We start from the raw sequence: 26616 nt of genomic DNA, 5'->3' as shown, positions 1-26616 counted from the left end.
GCCGCCGGCCGGCCCGGCCCCGCTGCTGAATCACGGCTGCCGCCGCCGCGCGCTCGGGCTGTTTTCTAACTTGTGACTTAGCACCTGGGCGGCGGAGGGTGCGCGGACGTCGCGCCCGGGAGTGGACGCTTCGCCCGCGGATGCCCGCAGCCTTCCGGGCGGCCGGCCGGCGTGACAGCCCCAACGCCGCAGACCCGGGCCCACCGCGCTGACTCGGGCACGGAGTCGGGGAGGGGGGCGGGCGAGCGGGCGGACGGACAGACGGGGCGAGGAGAGCAGGGACACTGGGGCACGGAAAGCCAGGCGCGCTGGCTTCCGAAGGGTGCCGAGGGGCAGTGTGGAAGTTAAGGGAGCGTGCTATTCTGCCGTTTTGACTCAATTCTTACAGTTTTATGGTTTATGATTTCTAACAAAAGGTAAAGTGTAGTCACACTTAAAAAGGGAGGGGATAATTTCTGGGTAGGAAAATAGTTTGGTTGGCTGTATCATTTCCAGCTGGCATACTGACATGTTGAAGGGATTTTTTAAATGAAGAATTTTAATGTGAATTCAGAAATCTTTCATAGAGCCCAGTTTGAATATATGCCAAGGAACAGTATGGTGGTTTCTTATTAATGTAAACACACGCGTTTTTTTGCCCGACTTAGGTCTGAAGTAAATTTTTGTAGTCATCTGAATGAAGGAGTCCATCCTTTACCCAGAACATTGCAGAGTGAGTTGTGGAAGTCATATCATAAATAAATAAATCATATCATAAACTTGATTTTGGAAAATTAAAAAAAAACACTATTAAAAAATGTTGGCAAGAAGTCTGTTCTGATTTTTCAGTTACCTATTCTTTGTATATCACAGCATAATGCAAATACAACTAGTTCACCCAAGGGACAGTTGGTAGGCCTCTTACTGAATACAAGTTCTCTATTTCTCAAAAGTGATTTAGTCAGTGCTTTAGGTCATTATATGCTTTGATCCTGAATCAGATGATGAGTCTAGAAAATTCCCAGGCCTTTTTTTAAAATTGTTTTAACTGAGTACTGGGATTTTGTTGGTATTAGGTTTAGTGCCTAGTTGTTTGAAGATTCTTCACATAATTCAACTCATTCCTTTATTCATTTATAGCTAATGTTACCAGGTAAGGTGTGATTTGTAGGGAACTGGAGATTAGGAGGATGGGGAATCTTTACTGTACCACTAAGCATAACTGACTCATACCTTTGAATATATTTATAGCTTAATAGCAACTTTACCTTAAGACTTTTCTCAGGCATACTTTGGTGTGCATGTTTAGAACATATTTCATTTTGTTTTAAAAATTTTATCCTTTATTTTTCTATTCACTTAGTTGGGTAAAAACCTGAAAGTAAACTTTTTGTTTTATTAGTGATAGTGAACTTACACATCTGCATTTTTATACCTGCCTCGATTGCTTGCTGGGGTTTTATATTGAATTAAATAGTTAATATTTCTTATTATCCCATTATTATTTTTGTAACTATTCTGGCAGCGTATAACCCACTGAATCCTAGGATTTAATTAAAAGACTTGCACAAAGCTCACTCTTGGAACTCAGTCTGTTTTGAACAGTTTTCTGGTAAAGAGGCCTATTTGCTCTGTATGACCTAAAGTTTGGAGAGTTTAAATAATGAGTCAAACTTTTTTTATTTTTAAATTAAATACTTCGTGAAGGCTAATTTATAGCTTGCAAAGACCTGAAATGGAGAACTTTTTATATTAACTCAGTTCTATTTAATGTGACCTCAGACATTTAAATATCTTTTCAGGCAGTCATAGAGTGAATCAACATAAATTTCACTCAGAGGCAGTGTTAACTTAGTATTTTTGAAAGCCAGATGTTGAAGACATACAGCTGACAGGTGGATTGGTAGTGGACCTGACTTCATTCTGGTTATGAGACAGAGAGAAACAAAGGGCTGAATTCTTCATAGTTGTGGACCTCGGCTCCTTTGCATGACAGCTGCTGTGCTTACAGCTGTGCATTGCATGTGGTGCCTTTCAGAATTCATCAGATTGCTGGTGGATCATAGGCGTGTTTGGGCAGTGCAAAGACCTGATTTCTTCACATACAAAGTTGTGTTGCCTTTCACCCCCTCCTCTCTCTTTTTCTCTGTCTTACTCATTCACTCACCTAATGTTTATCGAGTCCCTGCAGTGTGCCAGACACCCTGCTAAGTTGTACAGCACAGTGTTGAGCAAAAAAGCAGCAGTAACTCTTCTCATGACGCCTGTAGTCTCGTGGGGGATAAATACATTAAATCAGTAAATAGTTGATCAGAGCTGAGATGGTTGGTGTGTAGTAGGCCCTCAATAAATATTCGTTGATTGGTGAACAAAGACTCACACAAACACGTAAGGAAAGAAAAGGGCACAGTGCTGGGAGAACACAGTTCATATTGTCTCTGACCATGGAGCATGCAGTTTTGCCATGGGCCAAAGATATACATGCTTCAGGCATTTTCAGCTAGAATTTATTTTGGATTCAGCTTAACTTTTTACATGTCTGAGCAGCCTCTATAAAATTGAACATGGAAAAGTTCCTTGGATGGGATAGATTAAACTTCCAGGTAGAGAGGAAGGAGAGAGTTTTTAGTGTCAGGTGTTCCAGATTATTTAATGTGAACCACAGGAAGATTATAAAATAGCACAGTAAAAAGCCCAAATCTAGAAGTATTTATCATCTTCCTGATCTTTGTCCCCTATTTGATACTGTGAGAAATGAGATTGAATTTGCTTGTTAGCAATAAACAATGACTGTTGGCAAATGCTCTTACAAAACGTAGGCTATAGTGCAGGATGTGTACCGTGTTCTCTCTTAGCTATGTAAGAGCATTACCTGAAGTTCTTTTTTTTTTTGTTGTTTGAGACAGAGTCTCACTCTGTTGCCCAGGCTAGAGTGAGTGCCGTGGCGTCAGCCTAGCTCACAGCAACCTGAAACTCCTGAGCTTGAGCAATCCTCCTGCCTCAGCCTCCTGAGTAGCTGGGACTACAGGCATGCGCCACCATGCTTGGCTAATTTTTTTCTGTGTACATATTTTGGCCGTCCATATAATTTCTTTCTATTTTTAGTAGAGACGGGGGGTCTCACTCCTGCTCAGGCTGGTCTCGAACTCCTGACCTCCAGCGATCCACCTGCCTCGGCCTCCCAGAGTGCTAGGACTACAGGTGTGAGCCACTGCGCCTGGCCTGAAGTTCTTTTAACCTGAAGAAACAACAGTGGCTTTATACAGATGGGTTTAGTGGAAGGAATGAAAAACACAGGACTCCTGGGTATTTACCAGGTGTCTGATTTTGGGTAAGTCATGTCACCTTTCTGTAGCACAGTTTTCCTAGCATTAGGAATGGGTGTCATGATATTGATACTTGTGGCCACCTAACCGCGGGAGGTTGTTGTCAAGAGCAAATGACATAGAAAGAAACATGCATTGTGAAGCTTGCAAGCTCTTGGTAACTGTTAAGTGCCACCTCTCAAAATGTGGCTGACATGTTACTTACATGTTTCTTGCTGAGGAACTACTGAGTTTGTGACTTATTTATTCAATCAGTATTTATGGAGCACCTGTGTAAGCTCAAAATAAGCACCGAGTCTCTTCCCTCCTTCTTCCTGCATACATCAGAGTCTTACTCTGCTGATTCGCCCTTATTTTAGGCCTCGTTCTAACCTACTGGCCACACCATTCACAGCAAATTAGGAGAGGAGTTATTTACAGCAGCAAGAAGTTTTATACCTGATATCTGTGAAGTGAAGAAGAAAGAACATTTATAACCAAATCAGTAACGAACTATAAAGAGCATAGTTCCTTAAAGTCAGTTACTAGCTTCAGATACTCTTTTATAAACCTTAAATAGTGCCTGAAAATATCAACTCAATTAGTGTTTATCTAGGTGACTTTTAGAACTGTTAAATTATAATCAGCTCAACAAGGAAATATTTCATCTGTCTCTGCAATCAGAATTGTTCAAATAAAAAACCTTGGTACTGTGAAGAACACTCAAGGTTTTTGAAATTATATATATTTGAAAATTTTCCCTAAAGATGCTGAATAAATGATGCCTTTAGAAACTTATCATTCAATAAAGGGAAGTAAGAGATCCATATGCAAAGATAACTCAGTCTAAGGTAGTTTAAAAAAAAACCAAAAGGTGCTAAATGAATGGTATAAGGCAGTAAGGACTGTACACTCATGGGAGGGCAAAGGAACTCGGCGGGGCTGGGCTGACCAGGAAGGGTTTATATGGAAAGGGTGGGGGGTGAGGGCATTGCAGAACCTAGGAGAGGTAGGGAGGGCGTTCAGAGGGGCCTTGGGAGCTGTGAGCAGGTTAGAGAAGTTGTAACTGTGTGCATGGTCATCATTTGACAAGTATTCATTGAGTCTGTGTCAGGCAGTATTCTAGGTGCTGGAGGCTAGAGTTCAGAGAACTAAAATGACAAAGGTCCTTGTTATCACAGAATCAGCTTTCTGGGGTTTTTTTTTTTTTTTTTTTTTTAAGAGACAGGGTCTGACTCTGTTGCCCAGGCTGGAGTGCAGTGTTGTGATCACAGCTTACTGCAGCCTTGGACTCCTGGGCTCAAGTGATCCTCCTGCCTCAGCCTCCTGAATAGCTAGGACTACCGCCATAGCTCAGCTAATTTAAAAAAAAATTTTTTGGTAGAGACAGTGTCGCGCTATGTTGCTCAGGCTGGTCTCGAACACCAGGCCCTAATGATCCTCCCAAAGTGCTGGGATTACAGGCATGAGCCGCCTTGCCTGGCCTGAAATTGACATTCTGGAGAGTGGGCACTACAGGCCAGCAGATGAACTAGGCAAGCCTTATAATGTCAATAAACAGTTTTGTGGTATAGGTGAGTGGTCAGGGATGGCCTTTCTGAGGCTGTAATGTAAATGACATAGGAAGTTCTAGAGGCTGAGGGCTCCAAGAAGAGGGACCCAGTTCTGTTAGCAGTTCTACTCCTGTGTGGAAACCCACATGAGTAATTTTGGATTATGAAACTCAGTTCTGCCAATGACCATACTGGCCCCTTTTCTACCAGGCACTGCACTAAGTGCCTGGGTTGGTAGGGGAGATTTGAGAGATGACTATAGCAGGCAATATAAAACTTCTAGTCTGTTTCAGTGCAGGCAGGTATAGGTTGGACTTAGTTGGTGTTCTGGTTGATGTGGAAAAGTAGGAAGCGGACACTTTTCGACGTTGGGTAACTTGTCTAAGATCACTCTGCCAGTGGGTGTCATAGTCGGAATTTGAACTAGGTATTCCTTGCCTTTTCCCTACACAATATGCTGTTTTTGTCCACGTCTATATGTGGTGGGCAGCAGAAGTGACAACACTGGTTCTGTTTAAAGTTAAAATTAAAGAATACACTTAATAAAAGCAGAGAACTGATGGGTTTCCATGGAGTTTGATCCCCTGACCTTTCCTAGCAGCCAACAGCTCTGTTTTAGGCTCCTTGGCCAAAGCTGAATGGCAGAGACCTGGCTGTGGTGTCTGAGGATGATGGTAGACGGGCCCTGTACCTATTGGGTGGCTGGTGGGTGGGTCCTGCACCCATTGACTTACAGGGCACTCGCCCATGCTTCCTGTTTGTAGGTGCTAGAGCAGGGTGTGGGGCATTTGGAGGTGGTGGTATTCTTGTGTCTTGCTTTATGCTTGCAAGCTTGTCCATTGAAGTGAAGTGAGCTGTTTCCTGGTTGGTCATCTTGGAGAGGGGCCTGTCCCTCTGTAGCTCTCTGGCTGCCTCCTTGCCATGGGGTGCCTTTGCTGAGCATTGGGTGTCCTGTCTGGTAGTTGCTTGGCAGGTTGATTTCTCTGCTGCTGTTGTGGTGGTTTGTTTTTAAAAGCTCAGTACAGTTTGTTTGTTTATTTATTTATTTATACATACATACATACATAGTCTTGCGCTGTTGCCCGGACTAGAGTGCTGTGTGGCGTCAGCCTAGCTCATAGCAACCTCAAGCTCCTGGGCTCAAGCAATCCTTCTGCCTCAGCCTCCTGAGTAGCTGGGACTACAGGCATGCGCCACCATGCCTGGCTAATTTTTTTCTATATATTTTTAGCTGTCCAGCTAATGTCTTTCTATTTTTAGTAGAGATGGAGTCTTGCTCTTGCTCAGGCTGATCTTGAACTCCTGACTTCGAGTGATCCTCCCACCTCGGCCTCCCAGAGTGCTAGGATTACAGGCGTGAGCCACCACGCCCAGCCCTCAGTACAGTTTTAATTAATATTTTTCAACCACAGGAGTTAGGGAATTTTTCTAATTCTGCTGCTGCTACGGAATTGCTCCAAATTTAGGTAAAAATGTTGGTCAGTGTTGTTGTTTTGTGCCTTTGATTCTTTCTTATTTATAACCTTGTTTACAAGGAAATTATGTGGATTAACTAAAAGTTTTCAAAGCATTTTGTAAGTTTTTCAACTGTATTTTAGAGGGTGAATTTGTAAAAATCCTAATATATGCCACATTGAAAAACTGTTTCAAACACATAATTGATTGAGTATATTAGGAATTATACTGTGCTCTGTCTATTCTTAGGTTGTTAATTCTGCTTCTTGTGTCCATATGTAAATTGGAAGGCGAGACTTGCCTCATACAGAAAAAAGGTTTGATTATGATTAAGTTTTTAAAAGGTAAAAAAAGATAACAAGACCCATATTATAGTGAGTTCAAAATAGTTTGATTTTTACAAGTCTATTTGTAATTTGTAAGTAAAAAAACAATTTTCTATGCTTTCCTCAAATATGAACACTAGATTATTTTCCCAAATTAATGGATTTTTTTATTGTTTTTTAAACTTCTGCAGTGTTTCCTTTTCCTAGGTAGTTTCACATCCCAGTTTACAAACGGCTGTTACAACATTTGAACTTACTGTTTGTAGGAGCATTACATAGAGGAGGGTATAGTTTTATATTTCAAGTTTCCTTTAAAGAATTGAGGAATTGTATAGATAGCTAAAGCATTGTGGAGGTTAAAAATTAATAGACATTTCTTTCAGTTAAAGATTGTATGGAGAACTGAAAGTTGCAATTTCAGATAGACTGGCACGGTACTCTCTTGGCTTTCAGATTACCTGTTTATATTTTGTAGCTGCCAAGTACAGTTCTAAAGTTTGGTTGTGTTAACGTTAATAATTTGGTTGAAATAGTTTAGGGGAGCTGAGTGACATGGAGAACCAAGAGTTATTTGAAAATACTATTGTTTGTCTGAGTGTAAAAGATAAACACTGAAAGTTTTTCTTTTTACCACGCAGATTAAACCAGTTTCATACATTACAAGAGTCTTTGGCTGAATTCATTTATTACGATGTATTTTGTGTGGGCATAGCTCATGATTTGACACTTATTTTCACATGTCATTATATGGTGAATCACTGCTTTATCGATGGTGACAATGATGGCAATTACTCTTGTTTCCAGCACTGTGCTTGGTGCTCCATATATACCATTGCTAATCCTCTCATAACCCTGCAAAGTAGGAATCATTATCCTCATTTGTAGAGGAGGAAACTGGTGCTCAGAGGGGTTATGTACATGCTTTGCCCAAGTTCACCCAGCTACTAAATTAGTGGCTCTGTCTTGCCTAAATCCAGTTTTTGTTCATAATGTTCTAAGTAGCACATTTATACTGTATAAGTAGCAGTATTTTATTGGCTTTAGTAATTAGCCAGGGCGAATTTTCACCACTCACCATAGAAATGCCCACTTTAATCCTAAATACTAAGACAGTGATTAAGTGAAGTCTTAGTTGTAGTAAAGCTAAATTATGGTGAGAACTGATGGCTTCAGTTATTTTTGCTTTGTGGGTTTATGGATTATATAGATACTATATTCCTTTGAGCATTCCAAATAAACAGTTTTTAAAATCACAGATTACATTTATACCCTCTGCTAGCTGTTGTCTAGTGTTTTTTTAAACAACGTATATGTTGGTTTGGGCTTTTTATGAATATTTTCATTCTCTTAGGTTTTATATTATTTTGGCATCAGTTTTAAAACCACAAGAACAGAGCGAGACATTGTTTTTGCCCAACTCCCTTTGCAATGCGGAGGGAATCCAGTCTAGGATTGTGGAGCTCTTTCGTTTTGTTTTATTGATGAGTTCAGTTCAAGAAGCCAGTGATGTTCAGCTTCCTCCTCTGTAGGAGGAGGTCTTTTGTTAAGACTGGTTTAACAGTTTGGCTGTTCCACTGATAAAATATTAATTTTAAGGTTTTCTTAAGCTAATGTTATGGGTCAGGAATAAGCTTTTTATTAATATGTACTCTAAAAATTACATCTAAGAACTGATTATAATTGCAGTTCTGATTTGTTTGTGGATATAATTGAGTTAAATCATCTTTGTTAGTTACACTATCTTAGGATGTAATACCAAAAACAGATTTTGTTTGTTTCTTGTTTGCTCTACAAAGTGTTTCTGGGCAGTAGCTTTTTATATTTTACTTTTACCTTTAGGAGGAACACACTTGAAACTATTTAAAGCAGTACCTTCTTAAGAGGTTTTGTTTGCTGATAAAGCTTTCCTATTCCAGCTGCTTGACTCACTCCAGAGGAGAGGCATGAAAGGAGACCAGAAGGTGAAGAGAGTTGCCCTAACCTGTCGATGTGCACTCTTGAATTTTTCTAATGAGGGGCAGAGGTTGATTTCTTCATTGTCTTTATCCTACAATAGATTCTTAGAATGTGTATGTGTGATATAAAATTTTAAAAGCTTCTTGAATTTATAACAAAATGTAATGTGGCTTTTTCTACCTGGAACTTTTACTAAGAGTACTCTACTTTGTTGTTCCTTAAAGATTTAGTAGGTAGTCAACCTCCCACCCCTAACCTCCAGACACAAACTGTAGGCCAGGCAGAACTGCAGTTTAGTAATCTGTGCTTTCGTTTTTCAATTTTTAAAGTATTTTCCTTTCTGTTCTACCCTTTTCACTAATAATTAGGAGGTAACTTTGTGTAAAAGGTTAAAACAAGAAGAAAAAGTCCTGAGGATCATGGGTAAGAGACTAGAAAACCCTCGGTGTTCTGAAGCATTTATCGTAGCTGTTTCCTGTTCCTATTGCTGTGGTCATGATCCTGAAATTTAAAAATACATTTGATGGAAGTTTTAATAATCTGGCAAATGTGTAGTTACTTTAAATTTTACATGTATAAGTACATTACATTTATTCTTAATATACAAAGAATATTTGAATAATTTCAGAGGTAAGAGATTTATTCTGATGTTAAAATAATATTATGTGTGTGGTATATAAAAATACCTCAGTTTCTAAAATAAAATTATGACATCTAAAATACTAATTTGATACTTTCAAAACTTTGAATTTTTATGTTATTTGTTTAATCAATATCCAAATGTCCAAAACTTAATTTCATTCTTAATGAATTAGCTGTGTGTATTACCAAAGCAAAATGTGTAGTTAGTTGCAAAGGACTGTCTTTGCTTTGGTTAAAAATAAAAGCAATTAATGTAGTGCTGTTCAGGCTAAAATCCCCCCTCCTTCTTTCTATTAAAGCTACAGTGGTAAATAATCTATTTTTCTAGTATTTATAATTCTGCTTCTTGGTGCAGTCTTTTGTAGGTTTCCTGAGACACCACATGCCACAAAAATGAAGGCGAACTGGTTTGTTCACCCATGTTTAGAACCCCCAAACGGAATTATGTTCAGTGTTTGAAGTTACAATACAGTTTGGAATGGGTAACAATGCAATTTCTGGGCCTTTCATTATTCTTTTTACTGTTTGTCTTCTCAGGTTCAGTTTTCATTCTTTTGCCAATTTGAGTTGTAGAATATGCCTCTCTAGTTCTGTTGTTCGTGTTTTTGTCTTTATCGTATGGTATTATCAGAGCCTGTTTCTTGTGGAGTAAAGCGACTTCTGGACTTAGCAGAATGTCCGAGGTCCTGTGAGCAGTGAGGATTTTGTGCCACCTCCTGCCTTGGCACTTTCTCTGCAAGGATGTTAATGTTGGCCCTGTGGAGTCTTAAGTCTTCTGTTCTCTGTAGCAGGTTTATGCTGAGGCCTGCACCATAGTGGTAATAGTTGCAGTTCTGATCTTTTACATGTGGAACAATCTCCTTGTCTATGTACACATGACGGTGTGTAATTTTGGATTAACACTAGTGTTGAAATTAGTTTCCCTCTCACTGGCATCTAAAAGAATAAATAAAAAGTACCAGTAATGAAAGTAAATGAAAAGGAGTATCATACTATCAATATTCTCTATCTTGGATTTTTGAAGAACAAAGGACTTAAGATTCCAAATCTACTTGTTTTTAGGAATTTTGTTAGTTGCTAAGTGTAATATCAGAGCGAGTGTTTTTTCCTTGTTAGGTGGATCATAGGAGTGTTTGATAACAAGATCAAATTTGAATATTAAGCTTAATATTAAGCTTAATATCTATTTGCAGTTATGATTCTGTCATTATAAATTGAGGAATTCAGAATAGAAAATAATGTAAATTACTGTCTATATGCCAAGATAAATTCATGGTTGCAGTAAAGTATAGAAAATACGAAATAAAAAGTGACTTATTTCTGACTCTCTTAAGTTTTAAAGAGATAGAGTCCTACAGATTTCTTGGTTAATTGTCAAAAAGTACATGAATTGGTGAACTTTGTTTTCATAGTGAACGGTTGTTGTGCTCCCCTCCTTCTCACCCTTCAATTTCTATACTAAGCCGCACCAAAAAAAAAAAAATCTATTTAAAAAATTCATTCGTAGAAATACACTGCTTGAGGGCTTTAGTATTGCTTCTGCATTAAATATAAATCGATCAGTCCTTTGAAAATCGATAACTTGTTTAAAATGAACCTGAAATGTCCATTTATGTTGGGTGGAAGAGAGAAGGGAAAGATTGCTGACTCAGCTATACCTTGAGTATTAGGAGATGCATAGTATGTGGAATTTATTAGGCTCTACTAGAACATATCCTTGAAATTAAGAGACCAGATTCAAATCCCAGCTCCACCAGTTTAGTAGCATTGTGACTTTGGACAGGTTACTCTGCATACTTTGATCTTTAGTTTACTTGTCCATAAAATGGGGATAAAGAGCTACTCTGCAGGGTTGCTGCGAACATTAAGGGAGAGCCTTGTTAGGAACACTCCTGGCACAGCAGCCTTTGGTTCATCCCATTGTTATGGGTGGGCACTGGCAAAATCCATTCTCTGGTGACTCTGCCATCATTTGGCCTATCAGTACACTTCTAAAAAATGAACAGTTTCAACGTCTTCTAACATGTTCTTTTAAAATCCATGTTTTACTTGGTGACATGGAATGAATTAAGTGGATTTCAACTTAGGTAAGAGTAAAGGGCTTCTTTGGAAATGCAACTAGATGCATACATCATGGCACTAAGGAATTCCTCATATGCAAGAGACCTGCTTCTTACTTAAAAGCTGTCCTGTTTCACTGTTACCCAAACTAGAACGCCTGTGGTCACATAGGCTGGTGGATTTAGATAATGCTTGGAATTTGATTTGTTGCACATGCCTGGGCAGAAGTCAGCACTCCTCACTGTTTGTTTCCCAAATGAAGGGGTTTACTGTTTTTTTCCTGCCTTTCTGTCTTACTGTTGTGTGGTCCAAACCAGTCGTGACTTTATTGTTACAACCAGATTTTATGCTGGTGACATTGTGGATGAGTTTTTCTTACATTTTCTTACATTTTCTTAGATTATCAGACAGCCTTGAAAGTAACTGTGCGGGAGCAACTTCAGGGTTGTATATGACAGATTTCTTTACAGTCTTTGTGGATGTGAAATCAGGAAAAAAGTGTGAAAGAACCATTTTCTTAGGAGAAGCTACTAATTAAGTTGACAATACCAGTGTTAAGGAAACAAATGTACCGATTATCTGTGCAGCATTTTTATTGAACATCCTGAGGAGGTGGGGTTCTTTTTCAGGGATCACACAGGTACATTCCTTCTGTTGATACACAATGCTTGTATGAACTCACAACTTGACTGTGTAGTAACATAGAAGACCACTGAGCCCCCAGCGTTGTCTGCGAAATGTTCTGTTTATATCCATTTGTGACTGTGTGGGGAGATGGGCCTTAGGTGGTAACCTGATCCTCAAAGTGGTCTAAAATTTCATCCCCAAAAGATTAAGAACTGCTAAAGTGAACCAGTATGTTTTATTTTCAAAATTGAGTGTCTGTTAGAAGCAAAAAGTAGGTTACAGACTTAAAAATGAAATATACTCACAGCTTACACTGTTAAAACATTAATACATATTGATGGGGACTGTAGTGAGTTTTTGACGGGATTCTTTTCTCAGTTAAACTTCTGTCCTCATTGGACTAGTACGTTTCCATAATTATATCTGGGTGGGATCCTGTGAATCAATGTAGAACAAATGAACAAAACAAATGGCTGAATTAGGAATTGTTAGTGGAAGCAGAATGTCATTGTCTTCATGAGAAGGAACATATGCTGACAATTTAGACTTGTAGGCATGGGGTTTCTGTAATTTGTTTGGTAGAATCTGCTGTGGATACTCCTTAACACTGATTCCATTTATTGAGTCTGTGCCAGGCACTGTGCAGCATTGTGTATGTGCGTTATCTCATTTACTCCTCCAGCATCAGGTCGTTATTACCCATCTGAATCATCGTTGGTTCCCATCTGCTTTGAACAGGATTATTTCTCATTAATCAAATCATGGCCCCAGGGCTGTGCAGTACAGTTTCATGCTATTTCACTTCTGTGGTTTCTGTTGTTTGAGAACCAAACTTATCTTGAGGACCTACTTTATTCAGAGTGCTACCACAACACGGGGAAAGGGGACGAGAACCCAGTTCAGTGTCTCACCTCAGTTGGGGGCAGCTCTTTGCACGGAGGATGTGTGACCTTGGGGACATAGTAACCTTCCAGGAGCAAGTGAAATGAGTGCCTGGATTGAGAGTGTGACTGTTTCCACCAGCCTCAGGCACTGGTCTAGGAAGGGCTCGTATTTCAAGTCCGAAGTGCCTTCCTCCTGGGGATTCATTTGTTCCCAATGGGCATTATTTTACTCCTATGTTGGCAAAAGAGAAAAAGCATCCACTAAAGGACAATATGGGATAATCCTCAGAGACCACCAGCACTAAGTAAGATTGAGTGTTTCTAAAAGGTTCTGTTGTCAGTGCTGGAGTGGGAAACTGGGGTCCACAGCTTGTCACTCATTGGGCTTCCTTGCTCTACTGGGCGGGGTCACTCAGTGGCAGTTTATGTTGTCATCCCTCTATCTCCATTCTCCTTTCCTCTGTCTCCTTCCCTCCCTTCCTTTTTATTTTTAATGAAATATGGATTCTCTGGGACATATTTTCCACTCAAAATTTGCTTCTTGTTAACATTAGTAGGGCTTTTCTGCAGGGGTGCTTGGTTTTTACAAAGTTAAACAGACATGACTTTAATTTTAAATTCCTTCATGGCGGACGTCTTTGTAATAATATATTTGCAGCTCTTCACAGTGCCGTGTAGCTATTGAACACCCAAGAAAAATTACCAAAATACTTCTTTATTTCACCATGATTCCAGAAACTTTACAGTATTAGAGATTTTTTTTTAATCTATCAAGAATAATGACCTTGGGTTAAATTTGACTAGTCTGATATAAGCTAGCACATCTGAGAATGAGATATATCGTTGAATAATCTAATACAATTTTGTGTTTTACATGGAGATCTATTAGAAAAAAATCTGGTATTGAATTTAAAATGTAATTTGTGATTTTAAAAATAATTACTTTATGAGAAGAGTATGTTTTAGTTTTATCTCTGCTTCTTGAATCTGAAAGGCAGCCCTGGCAGTTTTGGGTTTATCAGACTGGGCGAATTTGTGCCAGCCCACGTGCATACGGAAGCCCCAAGAAGTCTAGGACCTTTTCCCTTGGAGTGCTAGTGTGTCAGTCTGTAAGTGCTGACCAGGGGCACAGCTACAGGCAGGGAGGTGGCTTGGGGACAAGTTGAGACCTTCCGCAGAGGTGGGATCAGATCGATGAGTAGTAATGATCCAGAGTCTAAAAAACCCTACAGGAATAAAAGTGCCTCATTTTGTGGTAGGGCCAAGTGAATAAGGAATTTAATATCTCTATAAATGCTTTTGTAGCATTTTCAAATGCTATTGCCTAATCTTTGCATTTTTAGGAGAAGCAAAATAAAAGCTAGTGAAGAATATTCTCATGATTATCATAATCAACTGCCAAGACATTGACCCTCAGGTTAATACTGGTAGGGACTCAGCATGACTGTTTAAATTAGATATTTGATTTAAGTAATGATGATATAATAACAAAGTGCAGTGAAACAAGAAAAAGAATGAGGTGTGTGGCTGTTTGAAAGGAGGAGACAAATTAATTTTTTGTTTGAAATAATGTGATGCATAGGGAAAGACCGAAAGGGTGTATACCAAAAGTTCAGCAGTGGTAATGTGAATGCCTAAGCAGTTCTGGCTATTTAATAATGTCTGTTATGAATATTTTTAATCCCTTTTAAATCTTTATAACTGTGTCCATTGTGAATTTCATGTTTCTGGGGATAGTGGTTTTTTTTCTTGAACAGTTTTACTGGAGCATATAGGTAGGTAGAGAACAGAGAAACACTTCAGAATACTTTTTACTGTGCAAGCACAATAGAAAGTAGAGACCTTTTCCAAATTGTGCTGTTATTAAATTGCATATGTTAATCTCAACCAACAGAAACATTTTCACTTATCTCATTAATTTTGTTAATGTAGGCATTTCGTTTTTAAATTTTTTTGGGGAGGGGGGTTATGATGTAGCCAAATGTTCATCTTAGAAAATACAATCAGACAGGGGAAAATATCATGCCCTCATCAATAATTCTTATCATGGGGCCATCTGCCAAAATCCTAATGTCTATCCTCTTGGTTACCCTTAAGTTTAGATCTATGGATACATTGTGGCCCGATTTGATTAATTAGTGATATGGTTTGATCATTGTTCCTATGGGCATTTTTGTAACCAAATGTGGAGAATGAATTTTTAGTGTTTTTAGTTGTATCTTGTCTCAGATTTATGTCTAGATTTTTACTTTGTAAAAATATTTTTAAACTGAGTTTTGTAGTTAATTCATCAGGATGCAGTATTATAAAATTTACCAGGGGCTTTGAAAGAAGAAAAAATGACTTTCCTTTTAGTCGAGAGTAACCAATTCTCGAGGGTGTGGCTGTCTCCTGTGTTGCAAGGTTGCCAGGCACTTGAAGCACACCCCCTCTGCAGCAGTCCTGACTATTGGGCTGCAGGGGACTGAGACCTGAACTGGAATTAAATTCTTTGCTTTATAGTTGTCTCTTCACCTTTTGTGTGTAAGGTTTTCAGATTTTAGGTGTATATTTTTCCTCTATTAAAAAAAGCTACTGAAAAACCATGAGAAGAAACCTAGAAATTAAAGTAATTGTAAAATAGAACAGGCTTGCTTCTTAAGTGTCAGAGGTATTTTATTCGTCTCTAAAATCACTTTGTTCATGCCACAGGACTTTTTGAGGTTCCAAAGAGTGTAAGGAAACTCAGTGCTTTCTGAATTTGAATTTGCTCAAGTTTATTTGGTGAGTCCTTTCTAGGATTTGGAATTATCCAGTCAAAGCCACTGAAAGCCTTTTTTAGACAAATTAAAAGCTTGAACTCCCTTCTGATGTGATCTTTGCTGTTCTCCCATCAGCCTGACATTTGGAAGAGTTAGGAGAGCCTGTAGTCTCCACAGCTGCAAAGGCTGTGTGACAGCCCCCCTGGCGGGAAGCAAGCATTTCAAGAATTTATACTGTGATCTGCAGAACTGCAAAATCCAGAACTTTTCCATTGTTTCTGTTGGAAGCAAAGCCTAAAGTCCTGTTTTAGTACCGTGAGCAACCTAAAACCAGAAAGATTTTATTTTTATAATTTGCCTCCGGGATTGCAGGTAGTTCTGGGGTGGGTTTAACTGCAGAAAAAGATTTGAAATTTTGCCAAAGTAGCTTAACAGAATTTTTTACTATCAGGTAAATTTCAGTTATTTTAAGTGAGGAAGAAATCTATAGAAAATATTCCTTCTATACAAACCAACTGTCATAGCATCTTGCTACTTCAAACACCATGGTCCCATGGGGCTTGTTTTGCCACTGATCTCACCTTGGCCGGTTGGAACAGCCACTTGTGATCTTCTGATAACCACACCCCTGTGTGTGGCACTGCTGACCTTTAAGGAAGCCTTTCTGGCCAGCTTCTGAGGCATTGGTCTCCCATCAACCCTGCTATCCAGGTTTCCCGATTCTCTTTATCAGTGACTTTTGATGACTTCCAGGGCACCCAAGTCATTCTCTTCTTATCTTAAAGCATACATTAAGGATATTGAAATGGACTGTTCATTTGTTGTTGAAAAAGTTAGTTTTACATACCTGTTTCCAGCTTCTCTCCTCCTCTCCGTCATCACACCAACTGCAGAATGTCAAACTGCTACCAAATATACACGGTAGTGCTGAGGCCTAACGCCAACTGCCCTTTACCGTCTTGCACTAGTGACATCATTTAGCCATTGTATAAGAGGATAGCTTTGCTGCTATCCATTCATTGCCTTCCTTACCAACACGATCTAGTACAGATTTTAGTTTTTTAAAATCTTGTAAAGAAGTTATTTAACATGTACTTTATACTTTCCTCACAGTTAAGCCATTTTATCTTGCTTTTGGAACTCTAAGTTAGCTCTTAACCAAAAATGTATCCTGAGTGCCAGTGCCACAGCTGGCCTGCTGTCACAAAAAAGTACCTTTGCCTTTCAAAAATTTGGAAAGATGTATGATGCATTTGTATCCTATACTTTCACACACTTGCCTGACATGCAGATGACTAAGCTGACCGTCAAGGCTCCTCCTGTGCCAGAGTCCTCTGGTTCTTCTCTCTCTCTCTCAGCTTTGAGTGTAGTTGGTTCATCTCATTATTTCACATCTGTTCTGTTCTCTAAGTTCTGTGCCCTCAGCTGCGTACTTTTGTCAAAGCCTTTCTTCACTCTAGTGTGAAAGCATGGCTCCAGTCTTCAGATTTCTCTCTCGTTTAGGGGAAGGAAGAAGAGGAAGACTGCAAAAAGGTGAGATCCTAGATCCTGATGTCATAAGGCAGGTAGAGGAATTCTAAGAATGAAAGAAACATCAAATTGTCAAATGCGAAGGAGAAACTTGGGACAGATCAAGGCTGAAGAAACACTGGACTTTGTAATTGTGAGATCATTGCTAACCATGGGAAAGTCAGCCCCATTGGAGTGGAGAGGATAAAAGTTCAGTTGCAGGGATGAAGGGCTGATGAACTGGAGGCAGCAGGTACAAACTGCTCTCCAGTGAGTCGGTGTTGATCTTGTTCAGGGTAGCTCCTGTCCTTGGTGACCTTCCGTGGAATAGTTGTACAGCTCTCCCAGGTGGAGGCTCCGCTGATTTGGAGTCAACTGTGGATCTGAGTAAGATGGTGAGCTCCCCAAATGAAGATCAGATGACCCTGGCTTCTGTGCACTGATGTTTAATTCTGATTTTATACTCCAGAGTTGGATAGCTCCCCAGTGAGGAGGCAGCACATGTGGAGTTACATATAGTTCTGAATTTAATTTTTAAATCGCCAAATGCATGAGCCTTCACTCTTGTGATGAATTTTTAACGTAACTTCAGCAAGCCTTCTAGAATTTTGCAATCTCTCTGCTGCCTGAACATTTTTAAGTGAAATGTTATTCTTTAGAATTTCCTAGTGTCTGTCCAGTTTATTAGGATAGTGGAACATAGTCTAGACCTAGGTTAAATTCTTCATGTGATGCTTTAAGCAGTTTTGATTTTGCAACTGGCATCCCAGACACCAGCAGTATCATGCTATACATTGTCTTAGAAAGTAGTCATTATGGCTGTTGAATGTCTCTCTGTGGTAGCTATTTCACTAGAAAATCCAATTTTATTGATATTACTCAGTGGTGAATCATATTTGTTCAGATCGGGGTTCTGTGCTGTTGACTGATACTGTTTCTGGTATGAGATAAAATAGAAATGGAAAAAATGCATTCCAATTTGATTGTTGCTCCTTTACTATAAAATGCAGTGCAAGTCTCTATACAAGTTTTTTTTCATTTGCCCTTGAAACCAATTGAAATAATGCATGTAAAGTGCTTTTAAAGAATAAGGGACTACATTTATTCTGCATTTACTCATGAGATTATTTGATTTGTGTCAAATTAAGCTATTATTGGTGTTAAGAAAACTGTAGAAGAAAGCATTTTTAGTGTTATCACTTTGAGTTTTAATTCTGGCTCTAGAGCTCATGTAGTCATACGACCTTGAGCATGTTACTTCACATTTCTGGTCCTTGAGTGTCTCCCCTGAAAATGAGAGGCATACATTGGGACTTTGGGGTCTTCTAGCAGAACGGTCCATAAGTAGTAAGGGCATTAGTTCTATAAAGTGGGCACAGTACAGGCCTGAGAATGAGTATATAACTACATTGGTCTTACTCTCAGCAACTAAGTACACAGTTAAATTAATCATTTCTTTACTATGTGAGCACTGTGATATAGTAGATAACAGTTTTCCTTCTGTTGCATTCAATTTCTCATCTTGATGTGTGCATTTCTTTTCTTCACGTACATAAAGTTTTGTTCTCTCCCTCATGCTGTTCTTTGTCATGATTTCCATTTCACTTTCCTCGTGTTTCATTCCTGTCTTTCTTGTCTAGACCAAGCGGAGCAGCCAGCTGGCAGTAGCGCCATGTAGGACCCTCAGGAACCCGATGGTAAGTGCACTCATGTGCTTACCAGGCTCCCAGCGGCTCCCACTTCGTGCTGCTCTTGCCTCACAGATAGAAGGCCACTTCATAAAAGTCCTTATAGGTTTGTTTCTGTTTTTCTTATAATTTGATGACATACAGGGTACAAATCAAGTATCAGGAAAACACTGCACTGATTTAAGGAAATGTAGCCACTTCCACCACCTGTTGTTGGACTATTTGGTGGTTGTGAGTGACAGTAAGCGTGTGGAAGTGTGGGCAGGACCTCTTGGTTCTAATTTCTGCTCCATCATAGACTTGATTGGTCCCTCCGTGGCCCTGGCCTTCAGTATCTCCCACAAAACAGCAGGCAGGACAGGTGATTTTGATCATCTCTTCATCTCTAATGTAAGGCTAATGAGAAGTAACTTGATAGATGTTTCTGGCTAAGATTCAGAACATTGTTTCTCATCTGTCAGATAATCTCAATTCCATGGATGATTGATAGTCATGGTAGATGCATTTCTATAATAAATGCTGTCAGTGTTCACCAAAGTTACTTTGGTGGTAAATTCTTCATTTCTCCGTTTTTAGAATTGGTTTATTAGTGAAATTCAAGTACTTTTTTGTTATTTTAAACAAATATATAGAGAATCCCACATGTCTTTAGTGACCCGGAAATACATTGGTCTAGCCTAGTGGTTCTTATCCTGGGGAGATTTCCTCCCCAAGGGACATTTGGCCGTATCTAAAGACTTTGGGTTGTCACAACTAGAAGAGGGGTGCTCCTAGCATTTAGTGGGTAGAGGGCACAGGTGCTGCTAAACATCCTCTCGTGTGGGACAACCGTCCACAGCGGAATTGGGCAGCCTGGAATGCCACGCATGTTGAGGTTGAGACTCCCGGGAAAGCCACAGTTGTCTGTTTTGGGACTCTCGTTAGTCCTCTGAATAGGATACAAGAGATGTACTTACCGCAAGTGGCTTCTGTTCGCAGTGGAATAGGTTTCCATGGTTGTGGCTTTTAATGAGGACACCTAGAGGGAGAAAAGTAACTTCTTACTGATTAGGTTTTAGGAGTGCAAAATAGACGTTTGACATTTGGTGTCAGCCAGGTGTTCTAATGTTCTTTTAGGCAGGGAATAAACCTTTAAAAAGCACTTTACCTTCTGGATAGTTATGTGAATTCATTTTGAGTGCATCTTGATGGTATTATTAAAATTGTACTTTGTTTTATTATGATATAAATATAGAAATTTCACTTATTCAATACTCTATTTAGATAGAGGCTAGTGTACTTTGTTTTTTTATATGACTTGCTAACTGGGTTTGTACAGTATTTGAGAAGTTGCAGAAAATCTTTGAATTTCTTTTGCAAGTGATTGTATTACAACAAATTGACTCCCCTCCCCTCCGACAGGGTCTCACTGTGTATGCTGCCTGGGTTAGAGTGCATCAGCCTAGCTCACTGCAACTTCCAACTCCTAGGCTCAAGCGATCATCCTGCCTCAGCTTCCCCAGTAGCTGGGACTACAGGCTTACGCCACCACGCCTGGCTAATTTTTCTGTTTTTTGTAGAAATGGGATCTCGCTTTTGCTCAGGCTGGTCTAGAACTCCTGACTTTAAGCGATTCTCCTAGGCCTCCCAAAGTGCTAGGATGATTATAGGCCCCTGAATATAACTTTTGAATCAAATGTCTGAGGGATATGCCAGGAGCCCTTCACATGGTAATAAAAGAAGCTGTGGATTTCCTCAGGCATCAACTGCAGCATTGCAGCACTTGTGCTATGTTATGTAGGCAGGTGCCCTTTATATTTGCATTGTGTATGTGGGTGATAAGCATTTTGTTGGGTATTAGTAATATGATAAGGGCGGAGCATAACACACACAGCAAGGCCTTATGTCAGACTGGGCATAAAAACTGGTTGAAAGGAGGTAGAATCCAAATGCCTTTAAACAAAACTGGGTCCCTGAAGAGCTTTAGTCATCAGATTTAGGATAAGTGCTGTTCAGTTGACAAAGGGAGAAAGAAGCCTAAGAGGAGGTTACTCATGAGGAAAGGTGGTTACATGCACATGCCCATTGCAGGGGGGATTGGTTCATAATTCTTTACCTGGAAACACGCACGAGTAAGCCGTCTCCACACAAACCCTCGACTTCTATTCCCACCAGAATGTGGTTCCAGTGAGTGCCTGTGCTTGTGTCCTGAGTTCCAAATGGCCTTTGGAAAGAAACTGGTAGGCATGTTACCAGGAATTTACGTGGGTGAACCCTTATATACGTAGTTACAAGAAATATCTTGTTTTCTTAGAGGCTGAAGAATTAGGTGTTTAAAATGGTATTTTAGAATTTGCTTTTTAAAACTAAATGATTGCTAAGCATTTTGTATTCTTTTTTGTTGCATCTCTTATATTTTTATCAAAATCGGGTGGTGTTTTTTAGGATTAATGTTTGTATTGTAATTGATGTTTCCACTTTTAATCTATGATCTTTTCCATGCTGTTATTTTGTGTCTCTAACCTCATTTTTATCTGTTGTCTACATTTTAGCTAACTGCACTTCTCTGTAGTGATTCTGTGTGTTCAGAAGCTATAAGTGGTTTCTAGTCTGTCATTTCACTAATGCAGAGGTAAAGGTGGCAGAGGCTTGTAGCTCTGGAAGCTGGTGGAGGCCTGTTTGGGGAGAGCGGTGCAGAAAGAGGAGTGTTCAGGGAAGAGGAATAGGAACCTGTCTGGATCTGAAGACTGAGAAGTACCGGCTACTGGGAAAAGGATATCTGGAAATTAAAACATGGAAAAGAAGGGTCACAAATTTTGGTTAAATCCTAAAGAGACTGAACTTCTGAACCTTCAGTATTGGTACTTCTATAGAGAATCGTTTATCTTTATTGAGTATCTTCATGACTTCAGTTCATTGTTGCAGAATTTATCAGAAATATGTTGCATTTTACTCTTATCTTCTAAAATATTGTATCACTTGAAATGCAGTTAGTGTTTCCTGAATTCCGTGGTCTGAATTGTTACTGAAATGTTGAACTGTACTGGACCTAGAGTCAAATCCCTCAGGACCCTCCGAGCACTGTGCTGGTGGGCAGTGAATTATTCATAATTACTCTGCATTCGATATTGGAGCCATTGTGAATGTGTATTGCTTGTAATCCAGTGGAATCTGTGCTGTTCTTATTTTACTTCCGACAATTGTGGCTAATCATATTTTAACTAAAAGGGCCCCAAGTTACACCATATTGTTTTTCTCTAATATGCTTCTTACAGATAACCAGACTTCTGCCAGTCTCTAATATTTGTGTGGTATTGAAACTCAGTGTTATTACTGATTTTCCTTTGACATCAGCGTTAACATTTTGAGAATATATTATCTGTTAATTTGATCACTGTTACAGCTATCAAGGAAACTAATGCCCAGGATTCTCAAAAATACAGGATTTATGGGTTTTTCTTTTCTCTGACATGACTTAAAAGTATTTATATTCATCATCCATTTCTTTCTTTAGGAATCCAAAGTGATAACCACTTAGAAATATGCAATTTGCTGTGATTGGATTAATAATTGTCATCTTTAAGAATTTAGAATAACAAGTAAATGAATAAATAAATATTGTGTTTCAGGGAAGAAAAAATCCCAGGAAAATAAAAACAAAGGAAACAAAACCCAAGACATACAGCTGAAGACAAGTGAGCCAGATTCCACCTTTGCAAATATGAGAGATTCTGTGGAAGGTAAGCTTGTGATATTGGACTGGTCTGATTTGGGTATGTATGTACCAGTTAATTTAACTTTGTATCTCCTTCTGTCGCCCTTCTGAGAATCATTCTCAGGAACTGTAAAGGGGTTAAACAGCAAAACTGCCTAAATTTAATACGGTGAACTGAGCCTTCCATATCCTACCTTCTCTTCAAAAAATTATCAAAATCCTTGTTGATTATAAAAATCCTTATTAAAAATGAAATTGTTCTCTTGTTAAAATAAAATGAAACATATTATGTATTGTATTTATAAATAATACAAAGTTCAAAATCATGAAAACAAATCTATGGTGATAGAAGTCAGACTGGCAGGGCTGTGAGGTGGCTTCTGGGGTCCTGGTAGTGTCCCGTTACTGAGCTGTGGGGTGGTCACATGGGTGTGTTTCCTTAGTAAAAATTTTATCTTGCTATATACTTATGATTTATACACTTTAATATATGTGTGTTTTACACTTCAATTAAACATTTACTTGACAATATTAAAAACCTTTGATTTTATAAAACAGAATGAAGAGGTTTTTTTTTTTTCCAAAATTCAAATTCTTAGTTTGTCTCTTTGTGTTTCTCCCTGTAAAATTTTCCTCTTTATAATTCCTCTGAGGATTAGTAATCTAGGCCTTCCATGATGTAAGAATTCACAGAGAGGCATGGATTGAAAGTTAATCAGAAAGACAGCCTGCCCTGTGGGTGGTCATTGCAGTGGGGCCGCCATATTGACACTGTTGATAACAGAGATGAGGGAGGTGTGTCTTAATTTGCAGTGGGCACATTTATGTAGCGACCGGGACTTGCTCAAGAGTTGTTTATAGTGACCCCAATAGGCAGATCTCAGAATACAGGCTTGTGACTCTTTCAAGAAACATTTGTGGAAAAAAAAACCCAAAATATTTTAGATGCCTTTTGTAACCATTTCATTAGCACTGTTTGTAGTGATAGCATTCATAAAGGATTGTAATTTTTTGTGCTGTTCTTTGAAGCAAGAATAGATGAGTTCATTTCCCAGAGCTTTATAGAACTAAGTTCTGCCTCCGAGTAGCAGATTTTCTAAGACATTTGTTTGAACAACAAAAATTACTAAATAACCTCACTACCTTTGGTGGCAGAATTGAAAAACAAATCCAACAGGCTCCTCCTCCTCGTCAGTAATTTAGGCAATATTTTTTTCCCTGATAAAACATCGAGTCCCATGAAAAAAGACATTTGCTGCTTACACCCCAGTTTGTGGTATGGCTGGTCAAAGTGAGGCCGGTTCTGTGCAGTGTGTTCACAGGCCTCCGTGAATGTTCCGCCTCGTCCTCAGCAAGTGGTCTATATAATGAGTAAATGGTTCATACTCCTCTTTGTGGTCCCCAAACCTCCTTTTATATTTAAAGCTCGGCAGACTATTATCAAGTATGTGGACACACTTTGGCATGGACCTTTTTAGTTAATGGAGCTGTGCATATTTAGGTTCATTTTACTTTAGACAGTTTTAAATCTGGGATTGTTTACCAGTCATGGGGAAAAGACATTTTCCCCCTATCAAAAGAAGCCACAGATTTTGATTGAACGTGAACTCTATAAAGAAATTTCTGAGCCTCAGAGAGGCATTTTCTGTTGTCTCATTTTGACTTTTTTTGGGAACATTCTGGGTCTTTTTGAAAATGTATTTGAAAAGAAAACTAGCTCCTAATTTATAATATATTATCACCATCAAATGACTGGTTTCCCTGTTTGTGGAAAAGCTCATGGAATTTATGAAATTTGTCTGGAGGAGAAGACTGGTTTCTATTTAGAAGCAGAAACCTCATTGCCTAGTACATGTAGTAGCAGATGGGAAAAAGTAAGGCTGATGTTCCTGGGAAGCAGCAAGAGGGTTAGGAGTGAGTAATTGAACTTGTGGTAATACCTTGCATTGACCCCCTTTTTCCTGCTGTATCCAAGTAGTCCCCACATCCGGCAACGGTCTGTTGTATCATGAAAGTCCGGCCACTTTTTCTGCCTTTACTGCTTCTTTCCATTTTCTGCTTAGCATTTTCTGCCAACATCTCCATTCTATTCTCATTCTGCCGGTCTTGTTCCTTGGTCTCCAGTAATGTCCTTCTCCCTGTCCCTTAACCCATGTTGTAGCTGAATCTCCCAAATGGCATTTTCCTGTTTTAAAATACCTTGATGGATCCCCATTGCCCCAGATAGTCCACCGTAATTTACAGTGTTCTCTGTGTTTTGATTCCTCCCTGCTTGCTTTTCCTCTTCCATGCTCAATTCTTAAGTCCTTCAGGTTCAGCCTGCTTAGTACTTGTCTAAGAAGCCTCTCTTGATTAGCCAAGTGCCATTGGATGCCCCTGCTGTGCGCTTCTGTACCGCAGTCACTCCCACGAGCGCAGCCATTACTTTACTTTAGCATATTGCCTGCTTGCTTGTTTGTGGCCTCTGTTAAAGTGAAGCTCTATACGGGTAAGGCCCTTGACAGTCTTGTTTACCTAGTACTGGCATATAGTGGGTGCTCAGTAAATGTTTATCTAGTGATTGAGGGAACATCCAGATAACATAGCCTGGAGATGTCAGAGTAGCTCTGCCTCCTCTCCAGAGCCTGTCTTAGCTCTGCAAGTGTCTGCAGGTAAGAGGGCCCAATTCAGCAGTGTGGCAGGTGGTGCTATAGGGAAAGCAGCATCATAGACCATCCCCATCAGCATTAAACCTGCCGTTATAGCTCCTGTCTTTAAGAGTCACCTGTTGTCCCTATGTTTCCTTCCGACTCCAACCCCATTTCCCTCTTTTCCTTTACAGCAGATCTTGAAAGCGTTCCTAACAGTCTCCCTGTCTCTCCTGCCTCCTTCAGTTCTCCTTAGGAACTCTGTTAAGCATTTTGTCCCCACTTCTCCACTAAAACTGTTGTCACAATCACCAGACCTCCATCTTTGTAAATGGAATGTTCCATTCTTAGCCCCATCTTACCCAGTCCATCAGTAGTTCTGGACACAGCTGACTGTTCCCTCCTTGAAGTAGTTTCTTTACTTAGCCTCAGGGCCACACCACTCTTGGTTCTCTGGGTGCCTCCCTGGCCATCCCCCTAACCTCTCAGTATGGAGTCATCTGGGCCCGGCCCCTTGTCCCTCTTCTGTCTGCATTCACTTTCCAGGTGACCTCCCCTAGTCCAGTGTTCTAAGTACCTTCTCTAGCCTGAGGACCTTGACATCTCTAGGCTCACCCTCTTTGCTGAACTTGAGCTTCATGTGAAGCTGTCTGGTTGATATCTTCACTTGAATGCCTCAGGTACCTTCAACTTGAGCACGTCCAAAGTAACCTTGATCTCCCCCAACACACATGTACACAAACCAAACCTGCTGCTCCAGTGGTCATCTACAGTGCAGTAAATAGGATTATTGCAGTTGTGAGGACTCCTCCTTGGCTCTTCTTTCTTTCTAACCACAGCCAGTCAACAAGCACATTTTGTCATTGTCATCTCCAAAATACATCCAGAGTCTGACCACTTCTACCACAGCCCTAATGCCACTCCTGTATGACTGTCCTGCCTTTCTCCTGGAGGATGGATTAGCCCCTCTGTTGTCCATCTAGGGTCTTGTTTCTCAGAGCAGTCAGAGTGATTCTCTTGAATATAAGTCAGACCATGCCGTATTTCTCTGTTAGAACTGTGTGGTAGCTCCCTGTTTCACTCAGAGTAAAAGCCAACAGCCTACAAGGTCTTGCGTAAGCAGGTTCCTAGTTACCTCTCTGTTTCATCTCCTGCCCCTTTCCCTTCTCTTCTCTCTGCCCCCCACCCCTAGCAACCCCCCACCTTACTGACTTCCTTGCTGTTTCTTCAACACATCTAGCATGTTCTTGGCTCAGTGCTTGTGCACTTGTGGGTTATGGGTTCCTCCCCCAGTTATATGCATGGCTTGTTTTCTTTAGGTCTCTGCTCCATTGTCACCCCACCAGTGAGTTCTTCTCTGACCATTTTCTACCACTTGCCTCAGGTGGGCTAGGCATAGAAACCCAGAAGTTACTTCACGTTTCTGTTGCCTTCAGTGAGGTGCTTCTCAGCTCTTAATAACTTGGTAAGCCTTAGAATAGATGATCTGTAAAGTGTCTTTGACTTGAAAAAAAACTCTGATTACACAATTCTGGAAAGTGTTCTGGCTTGTAAACACAGAGTTTAAGT

The 26616-nt window shown here is 39.8% G+C and overlaps 1 protein-coding gene across 6 annotated transcripts in view; it reads left to right on the top strand.

Annotated features, from left to right (window-relative positions):
* The window catches only part of PRDM2 (PR/SET domain 2), a 113863-nt gene that overhangs the window by 49451 nt on the left and 37796 nt on the right, over positions 1-26616 (top strand). For 4 of the 6 annotated variants that reach the window (XM_045548675.1, XM_045548676.1, XM_045548677.1 and 1 more), the window contains one exon: positions 22335-22445. In XM_045548675.1, coding sequence (XP_045404631.1) covers positions 22335-22445 — 111 coding nt within the window. The other 2 variants (XM_045548681.1, XM_045548679.1) reach the window with 2 other exon arrangements.

The sequence above is a fragment of the Lemur catta genome, chromosome 3 (assembly GCF_020740605.2).
Source record: "Lemur catta isolate mLemCat1 chromosome 3, mLemCat1.pri, whole genome shotgun sequence".
Taxonomy (NCBI): Eukaryota; Metazoa; Chordata; class Mammalia; order Primates; family Lemuridae; genus Lemur; species Lemur catta.
The sequence above is the reverse complement of the archived record's forward strand: the minus strand, read 5'-3'. Positions and strand labels throughout refer to the sequence as shown.